This window comes from Urocitellus parryii, chromosome 14, assembly GCF_045843805.1.
Source record: "Urocitellus parryii isolate mUroPar1 chromosome 14, mUroPar1.hap1, whole genome shotgun sequence".
Classification (NCBI taxonomy): domain Eukaryota; kingdom Metazoa; phylum Chordata; class Mammalia; order Rodentia; family Sciuridae; genus Urocitellus; species Urocitellus parryii.
In genome coordinates this window covers 44,864,011-44,878,354 of record NC_135544.1, presented here as the reverse complement: position 1 = coordinate 44,878,354, position 14,344 = coordinate 44,864,011, and the positions used below count along the sequence as shown (strand labels likewise).

General features: G+C 39.4%; 1 protein-coding gene across 5 annotated transcripts in view; it reads left to right on the top strand.

The window, feature by feature from the left end:
- Positions 1-181: 181 nt before the first annotated feature.
- Positions 182-14,344, top strand: part of Klhl2 (kelch like family member 2) — a 95,904-nt gene continuing 81,741 nt past the window's right edge. For all 5 annotated transcript variants that reach the window (XM_026395836.2, XM_026395837.2, XM_026395834.2 and 2 more), the window contains exons 1-2: positions 182-379; positions 13,603-13,728. In XM_026395836.2, coding sequence (XP_026251621.1) covers positions 354-379; positions 13,603-13,728 — 152 coding nt within the window. In that variant the 5' untranslated portion in view covers positions 182-353. The remainder of the gene's footprint in view (positions 380-13,602; positions 13,729-14,344) is intronic.

Genomic DNA, 14,344 nt, shown 5'->3' with positions numbered 1-14,344 from the left:
CCGGGCCGCCGCGGGAGGCCGCATCGCCGTCCCGTCACGGCGTCGGCGCCAGCCGGGGCCGAACCCGGAAGTGGCCGAGCCCGCGCGCCCGCCCGTCCCGCCGCCGCCGCCGCTGCCGCCCCGCAGTCGGGCGAGCGCGGGAGCCGCGCAGGCACACGGAGCGCGCCCGGCCGAGCGGGCCATGGCCGCGGGGGCCGCCGCCGCAGGTGGTGGCGCGCGGTGAGGAGAGCACGGCGCCCCCTCCGGGGCGGATGGAACGCGGCTCGGCGGGCGGGCAGTGCCGGCGTCCGCGGCTGGAATGGTGCTGGCGGCGGCGGTCGGTGCCTGCGTTCTGAAGCCCGAGAGGAGCCACAATGGAGACGCCGCCGCTGCCTCCCGTGTGAGTGAGCGGGCGGGCGGGTGGCGGGCGGGTGGCGGGCGGGCTGCGCCGCTGCGGATAAGCGCGCCCGCGCTGCGGCGCGTGTCGCCGGCCACGGAGCTGCTCGGGGACGGCCGCCCGGTGCCGGCCGGCGGAGGACGCCGGAGGCGGCGGGAGGTGGGAGATGCGGGGCGTGACGAGGCGCGGTGCCCGCAGTCCGGAGCCCAAGGCGACGGAACTCAGCCTGGCCAGGCAGTGACTTCTAACGCTGCCCGGGGTTTCCAGGGCGGTCTTCCCAGTCCCAGGCGAATAGAAGATTCGGGATGGGGCTGTGCATGGGGTGGGGGGGACTCTGCCCATTCTGTGATTCCTCCCTGAAATGCATGGGCTGCCGGTGCCCGGCTTGCCCACCCCTTCCTAATAGGTACAGACAGGCTGCTCGGACTCCGGTGAAAAAAGGAAACTGGAAAGTACCAGACGCCCGGTGTCTAAATGAATTGGTCTTAGGTTGCATGTTTCCCCTAATTTCTAACAAAATTAATATCTGAAGAGCTTTTACATCACTCTAAATGAGCTGCGGCCGTTCAGGGCATGTGACCTCCTACCTGGCACTGCAGAACATTTTATCCAGAAATCAAGAGCATCTTCTGTTTCCTTGTTACCTGGGGCACATTAGTAGTCCTATGGACCTGCCAGGCACAGGTGTCTTTTTCCTGGTGTTCAAGTACATTGAAAATCACCTGCAACAAAATTTACTTTGTAGGAATAATAAAAGCTGAAAAATTATGTGTGGAAGATATTGTATTATTCAGTACGAGATTTTTTTTTATTTTAAAATATGTTGGTAAAAGCGGACTGTAAATCCCCATGAGTTTTGAAAATTTTGGTTTTGATCTGCTTTCCTTAGTTAAGCCTTTATGAAGGAACAAGAGCCCTTTGAATTTGACTTTTCAAAGCGCAGACAAACCTCATTCTAAAGAACGGTGTACCTTTTCATGAGAGGTGATTCATGAATCCTTACCGTTTTTCAGTTAGATTTGGCTAGCTTCACTCCATGGCAGTTGTACCACATCAGCCTCTTGCGGCTAGTTGGCAGAATTCCAGCCAAAATATGGCTAAATTGTTCGGGCTGAAAATGTTTTTGATGTTGAGCCCTTTAGGAGAACGAATGAGATTCTGGAGCTACAATTTCTCAAAGTGCATTACAGAATTTTTAGCTGGAGTGGAACAGGTCATGGGGATCTGAGGGACAGATGTTAAAACTCTTGAATTGACTCTCCTGGGCTGATAGAAAAAGCAGGGGCTCAGCTGCTTCTTGATTGCTGTGGCTTTGAGGCTCTGTGGTCTGATCCTATTCTCCAGCAGGTTGAGGGTAGCCTCCTGAATCCCTAGGAAACACGATGGTGGATTGTTAGATTCAGCAGCAAGAACATAGCAGAAGCATATGAGGTTTCTGCTCAGGTTCAGAAGCACTTATATAGACAATACATCATATATAATATATAGTATGTAGGATTGTTATGTGTAGTAAACCTGCCCCCTTTTTATATCAGTCCTTGTAGTCTCTTTTACTTTTGGAACAGAGTGAACTAAAGCAAGAACAAGGGGATCTTAGAATGCAGATGAAAAGAAAGGTGTGGAAAATCAGGCTGTGGAGGGAGGGAGTAGAGACATAGAAAAATGACTTACATTGAAGTATAAAAATGAGATAGATGTGTGCATGCTAATCTTGATAAACTGAATTAAGGCAGATCTGCTAGTTGTGATTTTGATATTCAGCACAATTCTTTGGTATTGAGACTCCATAAATAGTGCTGGAAGTCAGGCATGGTGGTGGATGTCATGTAATTCCAGGGACTTGGGAGACTGAGGCAGGAAGATTGCAAGTTCAAGGCCAGTCTTAGCAACTTAGTGAGACCCTGTCTCAAAAAAAGGTAGGGATGTAGCTCTTTGGTAAATTATGTCTAGGTTCTATTCCCACTACTGGAAAAAAAAAATGCTGAAACAATGTGAGACTGAGATATAAGGGAATACCTGGAATGTCAGCCAGCAGGATGAAAGAATTGTTGAAACTCCTTTCAATCATGGGAGGCTAAAATTGCTGAGACTTTTTTATTTTTCCATCCATTTAATTAAAAATACAAATAAGTTTTATTTTCATTTGGTCTATCTGTAATTAACCCTAATTCCAGACCATGTATAGTGTTACTTATCAGTCAGAACTAGTGTATGTGGTTGTGTGTCCCCCCCCCCCCCCCTTGCCTCTGCTCCCATTAACTTCTTTCCATCCTGGATCAAGCGTACCAGATTTTAGAATGCAGGTAGGGGCTTTGAGAAGAGACTTCACTGCTAGCACTGGGATAGGACAGAGACTAGTGGAAGTTATTGGGAACACTTGGCTTTTCATGGGTTAGATTTTTAGCTTGAGCATTAAGGCAAAGAAAGATGTTCTCCCTGGACTTAAAGTGCCATGGATGATGTGGTTGGAAGCAGAGACTCAAAAATCTCTTTGTGTAAGTGTTTATTAATTCATTCACTCTGCAACTATTTGAATGCCTGTCTCTGCCTGGCACTGTATGTGGTGCTTTTTTAACAGCCAAGTTTATGTTGTTCTCCAATCTACCTTGCCTCCCTTTGGCCTGTAGCATATTGTCTTCGAGTAGCAGGCATCTTTGCCCAAATTCTTTCCCCTTCGAGATGATCTCCTTGACCTTTTGATCTCTTATGCTCATTCCTTGCCTCCAAGTTATCCTGTCCTTTTATGATTCTCATATTGTCAGTGGATTTGGTATTTCTGCTTAATATTTTCTGCAACCTTGATTATATGTGGCATTTAAATTCTGCTGCATTTTGAGGTCTGGGTATATTAAGACATGTGACATTTGCTTCTGGTCAAACCCAAAAGGTATGCAGCTATACCCTAAATATAGATTATTAGTAAAGGAATTTCAGGTAATAAACTGCTACATGCTGAAGGAAATGTAAAATGATCAGCCCTGTCCACAGGACTGTTTTATACCTTCTAACTTCATAGTTATTTGTATAAAGGATTGTCATAGTTGTTAACTTGCAGGAAGACTGTGAGGCATAGGACTGAGTGCATCCCTTTTATCTCCCCTCACTGAACAGTTTTCTTTTCTTTTTTTTTGCCTTTGTTTTCTTACTGGCTTCTTTATCTCAAGTGAGGTTATGTCTTATTTTATTTTTTTAGAGTACTGGAGAGCGAACCCAGGAGTATTCTACTGCTGAGTAAAAAGGGCTGAGCCCTTTCAGATTTTTTTTTTTTTTTTTGAGACAGGGTCTCACCAAGTTGCGGAGGCTGTCCTCTGGCCTCAGCCTCCCAAGTTATCATCATGTCTGCCCCAAGTCAGCGTACATGCTACAGGCTTTCCTTTTTTTGCTTTTCCTTAACAAAACCAAGCAAACATGCCTCAGATAGCATGATATATTTTTCAGTGGATGATTCTACATCACTGGAGACTCTTGTCATCAAAGGTGTTCAAACAAGCAAAGAACTTGTTGGCCATGCTCTAAGGGATTTGGGCAGCAGAAGATTGGTTGGATTAGAGCAGAGGTTCTCAGATTTTGGGTTTCTTTGAGCTGGTTTTTTTTTTTTTTTTTTTTTTTTTTTTTTTTTTTTATAACTACTGCTTCTTGTTTTACCAAGTAAAATAATTATTGACAAAACAATAATTACCAATTATTGCCACTTTTTTAATGAAAGAAAAGGCATTTTACTATCTTCCTCAAATATAAGAAAGGGTGTAATATCTGAATAAAGGATAGTCCTTAAGTTGAATACATTTAGTTTTATGAGAACTTGTTGCTTTGTCTTCATTTTGTCACAGATAAGTAAAAAATTAACGGAGGGCCTGGGGTTGTGGCTCAGCAGTAGAGCGCTCTCCTCGAACGTGCAAGGCGCTGGGTTCGATCCTCAGCACCAATACCTTTATTTTATTTATATATAAATAGGGATAAAATACATAAATAAAATAAAGGTATTGTGTCCAACTACAACTAAGAAAAAAATTTAAAAAAGAAATTAATTGAAACCTGGTATTTGTAATCCATTGAATCAGATGACTTTAATGTTCTAAGAGTCAGTGATGCTCAATTGGGAACCTTGTTATGAGTTACCCCAATATGCATTTGTTTGTCTTTTATAAAGTGTATTGGAATGTATTCTTCTTTTGTAACAATTAGTCCTAAGAGTATGCTGGGCATCTCTCATAGGTGAATCTCCCCAGTAATAGGCAAAGCTATTTAAGATAGTTAGGAGTAGTAGTAGCCCACAGGATAATAGTGAAAGAAGACTTATAGATACCAACATGTGTTAAAGGAAGTGTTCTGTATAGGCCATGCATTTGGAGATGTATTTGGAAACTTAAAAAGTGGATTCTGAAAATAGGTAGATTCAGAAGGTAGATTCTGAAAATAGGTATGTAATGGTCTTAACATTTTCTAATGCTTAGAAATCTACCCCCTCCTCCCAAAGTCCCAAACCTCTTGTTTTTGATTCTATTTTGTAATGCCTAGTAGGCATTGAGTAAATGTTAGTAAGTGTACTTTTGTGAAGGTGCCTGTAAATTTACTCCTGTGTGATTATTTGGGTTTGCACTGGAGTGTTTATAAAACCATTGAACTTAATATCAGGCAGAAGATTCTTTGACAGTGATACAGAAAAGGAAAATTGGCCTTCAGGTGCTTTTCTAATGTATTCCACAGAATCCTATATGCATTTACTACTGTTTATGATGAAGCAGTGCAGGATTTTTTTTCCTATTCATTGAGTATGAGGACAGGTTGGGGATATCTCAGAAAGCAAAAGTCCATTTTCCTCATGGTCAATTTTATTTTGAAAGAAAATAATTTATAAATTGGGAAGAAAAGACAAAAATATTCAATAAAACATGAACAAAGGGAATAAAGATGATCATGGTCGAAATTAATAGTAAACAAATATATTGATACTGGTAGAGAGTAATGAGGGGCAGAATGATAGTTCAGATAAGGTCAGGACATCTTTGATGAGGTGATATTTGAGCAGAGTTCAGAAGAGAAGAACAGTATTCCAGGTAGAGGGAACAGAAAGCACAAAGGTGCTCTTGCATTCTTTCCCCACTGAGATAATTGTTTTAATGAGTGGGTCAGTATTCTTTCTGTGTGTTATACACTAAGCTTCCTTACAGTTTGGACTATTGGCATTTGCTAAATGATTCCTTTTCTAGTTCCTTTAACTGATTCTGTCTTGAAAAACAAGCCCTTGCCTTCACTTTTACTTGTTTTTCTCCTTTGGTTTTTAGTTTGCTAAATATGATTTACATACTTTGTCTCATTTAATCTTAACAATCTTATAGTGTAGTTCTCTGTTTTTTTTATTTTTAAAAAATTTGTTCTAAATAGTTATACATGACAATAGAGTACATTTTGACACATCATACAGAAATGAAGTATAACTTCTCATTGGTCTCTTATCATTATATATTTTTCATCTGAGGAAAAAAGAGATTAAGTTACTTTCCCAAGCTTGTAAGTATTGGAAAAACTGGGATTCTAATCTCTTTCTGTTGATAACTTTCTTTCTTCTCATGTGGCTTATCTTCTGTTACTGTTCATGGGCAGCAGTTATTCCTTACAGAAGTAGATATTGGCCAGTTCTTCTTTTCAGTCGGTCATCTATTAATCTCTGTTATGGCTCAATCTGTATCTTAAGTCTAATAAGTCTCCACTCAAATCTATAATTTGTATTATTTGGAATTTTGAGCTACAGCTTTTTTTTTTTTTTTTTTTTTTTCCCCAACTGGGAATTGAACCCAGGGGAGCTCTTTCACTGAGCTATATCCCCAAGCCCTTTTTATTTTTATTTTGAGATAGGGTCTCTCTAAGTTGTCAAGCCTGACCTTGCATTTCAAATCTTCCTGCCCCAGCCTCCCAAGTTGCTGGGATTACAGGCATGTGCCGCTCGCTGCACCTGGCTGAAATTTTGAGCTTCTAATGGAGTATCTACTCTTAGCTCAGACCTAAAACTCAGCATCTCTAAAACAGAATTCATGACATTTGTTCTCAAACTTCCCTTTGTAACCTTTCCAGTCATCAGTGGGGCAACCATTCTTCTGGTTGTCAGTACACAAAACATTGGAATAGCCTTTGACTTCCCTCTCTTCGGCTTCCAAATTGTAACAGTTCAACTCAGTTCCCACAGGAACTGTAGAGTCTTGGTTTCAAGTGTCTGTTCTGACTGTTGTCATTCTCACAAGTGGATTTCATCCCTTGATACCTGAATTTTGTTAGTCGTCTCCTTGTGAACTCTATTGTCTCCTCTCCTTTCTGTCTAATACTGTTTTAACTTCCAACATTTTAGATTCATGCAAAATGACTTATCAAAAACAGAGTCATATCCCTTCGTCATTTCTACCTTATATATCTGGGGTCATTAAGTACTTTAACCTCCTAGACCAAACTAATGTGGAATGTAATATGAAAGTTGTATCCCTTCATCATTTCTACCTTGTCTTGTATATCTGAGGTCATTAAGTACTTTAACCTCCTAGACCAAACTCTGCCTTATCTTAATCCAGAATTCTCTATACTCTTCCTATTGTTGCCATCCTCCTGTTCCCAGTAAAAATGACTTGGAGTTCCTTCAAGGCCCATTTGGAGGCCCACTCTTATTTACTCCAGCTCTTTCCAGCTCATAGTTGCATTCCTATAACATTTCTAATCAGTAGCCCACAATCTCTCAACTGTGTACCTATGCGGGCCATTCCTTGGTGTTTTCGGATATGCCTACCTACACAGATGGAAACTTAAGAAGGTCCTGATTCAACTTTCCTTAAATCTCTCACTCTGTTTAGTACAAGTTATGTAGTGGATGTCTATGCAGTACTTAACATTTGATTTATTAACAGCACTGGTAATTTTGAGTATTACTAAAAACTTTGATTGAATGTTGCAATTTAAGTTGAGGAAGGCCAGTAACAATCAATAAAAACATATCTTCATATTTAGTTTATCTTCTAACCTTAACATTTTTCCTCTGAACTTCATGTTTATATCATATGGTGTTTAATGCTTATAGAGCTTCCTGAGATAAGTAGGGAAGGTGTTGTTATCTTTGACTTTCATTTTACATTCCACATTAGACATATTTGTTGGCTAAGTTTTTAGAAGTAAACAGTCTTAAGCTCAGAGAGTGACTATTCAGGGTCATTTGTTTAGTATTTGGCATATACAGGGCTACACATCGGGTCTTTCACCTGTTTCCAGTCCTCTTCTTCGTTCAATTGCTAGAAACTTTAGCCCATCAACTGAATTGCCAGGCAGGTCATATTGCTGCCCCTTCTTGCCAACAAACTGAGGGCAATACTAAGAAAAGTGGGAAAAGAGAGGTTGAAAATATGAGTGATAGAAGACACGGACATATTTGAAATGGATCATCATCCCCCCTTTCTCAATTTAGAATTTCACAAATATCCTCCTCTGCCAGTGCTTTGTTAATTGTTTATAAAATATTCTTTAAAACATTGACCTTGCATAAGATATGCTTTTACCCCGTCCCCTTCCTGGTTAATAGTCACTGTCAGGGACAAAAAGTGCCTGATTGTGCTGTTTGTCATGTAGGTGGGAGGGAAAGAGGGAGAGAGCTGAGTTGAACTGAAGCAGAGCTTTTTACAGCGCTATTGTTCTACTATCAGAGAGCAATTATACTCCAACTTCCATCAACCTCTCCACCTCAGACATCCAGCCTCCTCCTCCTGCCAGTGCTTCCCCACACACTGAACTTGAAGCCATACTGCTAACTCCAGGAGGGACAGGAGGGGAGGTGCGCTTTCCCTCTGTCCTCCAGGAGGCTCAGGGCTGGGTTTTTTTTAACTGCTGATCCATTTTAATAAAATGAGGCATTTCTAGCTTTTTTAGATTTTTTTCCCAGTTGTGGGAATCATAACTATATCTTTTAGCAACATATGTATTACAACTAATGTCTTCAATGGTATTGTTATAATATTATCTGTGAGGTATTCTGTGACTTGATGGAGAATAGGAAGTTTTTCTTATAAGATGCTTCATTTTCAGTTCAGAGGGTTAAAATTCAAGTTTTTTTCTCCTTTGCTGTGCTGGGAACTGAACTCAGGATCTCATGAATGCTAATAAGTACGTGCTCTATCTCAGAGCTATAACCCCAGCGTAATCCAAGTTCTGTGTCTGTAAGGCAGACAACAGCAATTTTTTAAAGCCATATTTATTTTGTAATATGTTCTCAAGTTTGTGGATTATAGTTTGTCTACTGGCTTTTTGCCTAATAAAAAAAGGTTTAAGTTTCATATGCTTGAAAAAATTTTGCAGAGTGTCTCTTTTGCCTTTATGTGATTGCAAAAACTGAAGCCACAACCCAGCACAAACCAAAACATGGGCTTTCCAATGAAGAAAGCCCTCTACTTTCACAGCCTTTAAGTAATGTGTGGTTATTTGATTGAGGAGAAGGATGTAAGAGCATTTTGTTGGGAAACCATAGAATGACATAGCAAATACTAGTTATGATATTGGATGTGGTTGAATCTGTACTTCTCATATCCTATACTTGTGTGTGGGAGCAATGTTAATAAGATACCAGTTTCTTAATGCAAGTTGAGCTGGGAAGACAACAGAGAAAATAGGAGAAATATTACAAAGTAATTGGGAAACTTCAAAGCAGTGCAGCATGGATGGTGACTTTGAAAACAACAGCTGCTGACGTGAACTTGGCAGAAATTTGTGAGTAATGGTGGGTGACTCATTGCAAGCAGGGGAGTCTTGCAGCTTTTGAGGTGAACAGGCAGAGGGGAGAACAGAGATGGCGGCTACCCGGGGGCCAAGTATTTATGTCCTGAATGTGAAAATGTCTTTGGTCTCCTGTTAAATTTTACAGCTGTGTCATTCTCATGAATTGTAGCATTGTTTCCACCAGAAAACCCTAAAAAACATAAACAGCTCATATTTTCAAAAGTGCTACATCTCAATCTGGGATGATTGTCCTGGGGTGGGAGGGAAGTGGGTGGTAGAGCATATTACATCACCTATTTTTTGGGGATTGTTGTTTTAAAAAATAATACATAGCTGCCTTTTGCTCCTACCCCTGGAGATGCCATCATTCTGATATACCCAGTCCTAAAAAGGACTTATCTGACCCTTTTTGTGAGGGCTGTGTGTAGTTTGAAGAAATTGCTTGGGCTAGTCACACCTGTCTGTTCTCTATTAAAAATCATGGCTCCAAAGCAAATAAAAAATATCTAAAGAAATGATCTCTTCGAAGGTGTCCTCAAAATTGTTGTAGTAGGTTTAAACTATTGCCTGGTTATGAAATCTTGACTCTCTGAGGAAAACAAGCCTGCTAGAGTATTTTCTTCCTCTCTGAGGATTTAGTTATTGCCAGTAGTGTGTTTTTAGGCAATGACCAAGTCATCTCATCTGAGAAGCCAGCCTTGCCCACAGCTGAGAATTTGTGGAAGTCAGCCATTTAAGAAGGGTTTTAGGATTATCTCTTAAGAGCATAGCAATACACCGAAATCCAAATCCTTGGAAACCTCAACTTTTTAAGAATGTTTTGATAACAACAGGCCGTTGGGGGGCTGGGGTTGTAGCTTAGTGGTTGAGCGCTTGCCTCTCATGCATGAGGCACTGGGTTTGGTCCTCAGCACCACATAAAATAAATAAATAAAACAAAGATATTAAAAACAAAAAAACAACAGGCCGTTGGATAATTGCAAGACTAGCTCTGGAGTGCAGAGTTGGGGAAAGACCAAGTTGGGTGAAAGAACCGTGAAAAAGCATCTCTTTTTGATATTTTTAAAGAGGGTGAGTCTCAGAATGAGAAGCCTTTCTGGAAGGGATAAAGCTTATTCCCTTTTTTATCAGAAGGGAAGAAAGGAAAAGGTGTAACTCCGGGCTTGCGTGGTATAACTTAAAGGGTAAACCTTTACCTCCCACTTAGCTCGTGTTCCTAGTATCTGTACATTTTTCACATGTATAGTTTTAGAGTTGATGTGTCATTTTCTGTTACTCAGTTCTGCTTCTGAATGAGAGATCATCTAACACAAAGCCACATAAGAAATGAAAAATTATGGAAAGGGCATCAGTGTTGAAAATAGACCTTTGCAGTAGGGGTGCTGTGTTTGTAAGTGGCTGTTAGTAGTATAGAGAACACTTAAAAAAGAAAATTCAGTGTAATTTCGTACTTATTCTTTTAAACATTTGAGAAAAGTCTTTGCAGAGTTTCTGGAGCACATCAAAAAAGTGGGAGCTGAGAATAGCTTTTCAGACAACACTAATATGGGTATTGATTGTTGTGTGCAGCTACTTTAAAAGTTAATTCTGTAATGCCAGGAGTTTAAATTCCTAATTTGTTAAGCAAATATAAACACACTTGACTCTTAATAACAACTTTTTTTTTTGAGGGCAGAATTTTTTATTATTTTTGCTTCCACTCTTGAGCATTGGAAACTCCTCTATGACAGTTTTTGCTAATTTTCAGTATATTTTCCCTTTATTGCAAGCTCTTAATTATTAAACTAGAAGCAGATATAATTATCTTGTTATAAATGGAGGTATTCAGTGCTTTATGGTCAGAAAGTTTATATGGGTTTCTTATATCTACACAAATTTCCCTTTTACCTGGTTTCCTACTGTTTTTTTTTTTTTAACAGTGAAAATGAGTATCTGCTTTACATCCTATAAAGTATTTCCCCAGTCTCTTCTCCAAATGTGAATGTTCCTTTATTTTTGGCTTCTAGATTTACCCTTCCTAAGGCCTTAACCCATCCTCCTCCTCCTTCCCCAACTCTCAGAGGCTGTAGTTGGTAGAGTACACCTCATTCCCCCATTCCAGCTGTGAATGAGCGTTGTTTCTGAGGCGGTGGCCTGTGCTAATTAATTTTTAGATTGCTTTAAAGACTCTCAAGTGGTGAGGAAGTAGAATTGATCTCTACTTCTAGTAGGCAAGCCCTCACAAAATCAAGTACCTCAACTAGTGCTAATTTGTATGGGGGAGTGAGCAAGGATAATTTATATGGTTAATTTCAGAGATCATCTTAATATTGAATGCCTCATTTTCTTGGCTTCGTACATCATCCATGTAATCAGTGATTCCAAAATTTCCATCTCCAGCTAGATTTTTCTCTCCAACTCTAGACTCCAATCTTTATCTGTTGACTTGATATCTTCACTTGTATGTCAGATGTCTTAATACCAACATGTATAAAAACTGAGCTGTTGTATCTTCCTACTCCAAATCTGTAGCCTTCCCCATCTCAATTAATGGAAATTCAATTCTTCCACTTGCTCAGGCCAAAAAAATTGGGGTCATTCTTTGACATACATATTTATTCTGTCAACGAATGTTTTTTGGCTGTATCTTGAAAATATTCAGAACCTAGCCACTTCTGATCACCTATTGCTACTACCCTCCTCTGAGCCACTGTTATTGCTTACGCATTACTGCAACACCTTCCTAAATTCTTTCCCCCTTTTCATCTTTGACCCATATAGAGTATCTTCAACCAGTGGTAAAGTGATCTTTTGAAAACATAAGTTGGATTGTGTCATTCCTTTGCAGTACCTCCCTGTTCCACTCAAGGTAAAAGCTGAAGAAGTTAAAATGTCCCTCAAGGCCCTACACAGCTGCATCTGCTTCTCTGCAGCCCCACCCCTTTGCTCCAGCCACCTGGGCCTCAGAGTTCCTAGAGTATGCCGGACACATATTCCTTCTGTCTGGACTTTCTTTCACCTCCTAGTTTCTTGTTCAAAGTCAATTCTCATTTTGGCATTGTCTGATCACTGTATTTCATACTGAGTTACACCCTTCACTACACCCTTCATACTTATGCTTCTCATTCTATTTTCCTTGCCCTACTTTTCCCAGTAGCACTAATTTTCCAACATGCTTTCTACTTTACTGATTGGTCTTGCTTGTTGTCTTCTCCATCCCACAGCTAGTCTTCAGGGACAGTGAGGACAGGGGTCTTTGTTTTATTCATTGACGAATCCCAAGTGCCTTAAAAGCAGTGCTTGGTAGATGGTTGGCACTAAACAAATTTGAATGAATTAAGAACCACAATACAGTATTTTTTAAAAAAAAGGAATCATCATTTTTTTTTTTTTGAAAAAGGGTTAGGAAAGCAAACAAAGCATAGCAATAAATGAGAATAGTGCAGCTATTCCTTATATTTGAATGTTATTTTTTGTGTGATTTATATATAAGTATGGTCTTTTTTCAGGCTTGATTTGGTATCCTGATTTTCATTGAATAGCTTTATTGAGTAATAATTTATATACCATAAAATCCACCCATTATAATGGTACAATCCAATGAATTTTAGTAAATTTATAGAGTTGTATAACTATCACTTCAAAAATTTTCCATGTGTCCATTAGTTTGAGTTGATTCTCCACATCACCCCATATTCTTACTTTGTCAAGTTTTGGCCCCAGCTCTTGAAAGAATAATTCATAAAACAATACTAACATAGCTTGTCACCCTTAAACGTAAATTTAAATATGAAATTAAATAACCTTTGTTTAATGTCAGAATGACTCAGATTGGGAGCACTCTTATCCAGGTCTACCATTTACCAAATGACCCAAACTTTTTTTGCCTTAATCTCTTCATGTGTTAAATGAGGATAATAATAGTAATTAGCTTACAGAGTTGTGAGGATTATAATTGAAAGTAAGCACAATGGATACCATATGGTAAGTACTTGATAAATGTTATTTAACATGATTAATCTCTTATTAGTGTAGCTCCAAAATATGGGGGGGGGGTAACTATCCTTGTGGGTGGAGAGCAAACTTTAAATTGAATTCTAATTTTTTGAAGTTTGTGTAAATTATGATCCTGCTGCTGTCTTGGTTTGTAAATAAAGTGTAACTACAGCAGATTTTAAAAGCAAGTCAATTTCTAACTGACGAGATTTTTCAGCATCTTCATTGGGAGATATCTCTAAGCCACCTTTGTTGATTTTCCTGTTTATCTTTGACAGAACTTTTGACACCAGGGAGGTAATTAGCCAGTTTTTTTTTTAATGTCAAAAGCATAATTACCATCAAAAAGTGTTCTTAATTGTGTCTTAATCTTACATTGGGATGTCCTGTGAGTGAGACTTGTAAATGAGTAGAGGAGGGAAGCATTCATTTTATATCTTGATAAGCTAGAACCAAATTATCTTTAATAAGATCTTTTTCTGTTTTTTGTTCTTTTCTTTTGTGTACAGATGCACAAAGCAAGGTCATCAGAAGCCTCTAGATTCAAAAGATGATAATACTGAAAAACACTGCCCTGTGACAGTGAATCCTTGGCACATGAAGAAAGCTTTTAAAGTCATGAACGAATTAAGAAGGTATCATTGCATTAATGTACTTTACTGTCAGTCTTTTCCCTTTATTTTTGAGTTGTTTGTAGTGAATATACACCCTCTTCCCTCATTGTTTCTTTGTTTGATACAGGAACATCAAAAGTTTTTTGCAAATTTTTTAAAGGAAGAAAGAGAGCATATAATTTATCAGAATTATAGATGGTTTAGGACACTCTGTCTAACGTGATAGCCACTAGCCATTGTGGCTAGTCTGAATTAAGATATTACATAAGTAGAAAATACACAAGACTTAGCAGAAAAAAGAGTGAAAAATATTTTATTAACAATTCTTTAAAATGATGATTACATATGAAAAGGATAATTTTAGATATTTTGGGTTAAATAGAATAAAATGTAATTCTTTTTGGTAGTCATGGTGGTAGTAGCAGTGGTTTTTAGAAGTGGTGACTTGTCCATTGCTGAGGTAGTTCTCAGGTGTGCTTCATTGCCACTACAATGAAAAGAGTGACATTGAAAGCTTATTGACAAAGGGGAGGGAGGGTAAGGAGGGTGTATGGGGGCAGGAAAGATGGTGGAATGAGATGGACATCATTACCTCAGTTACATGTATGACTGCACGTATGGTGTGATACTACATCTT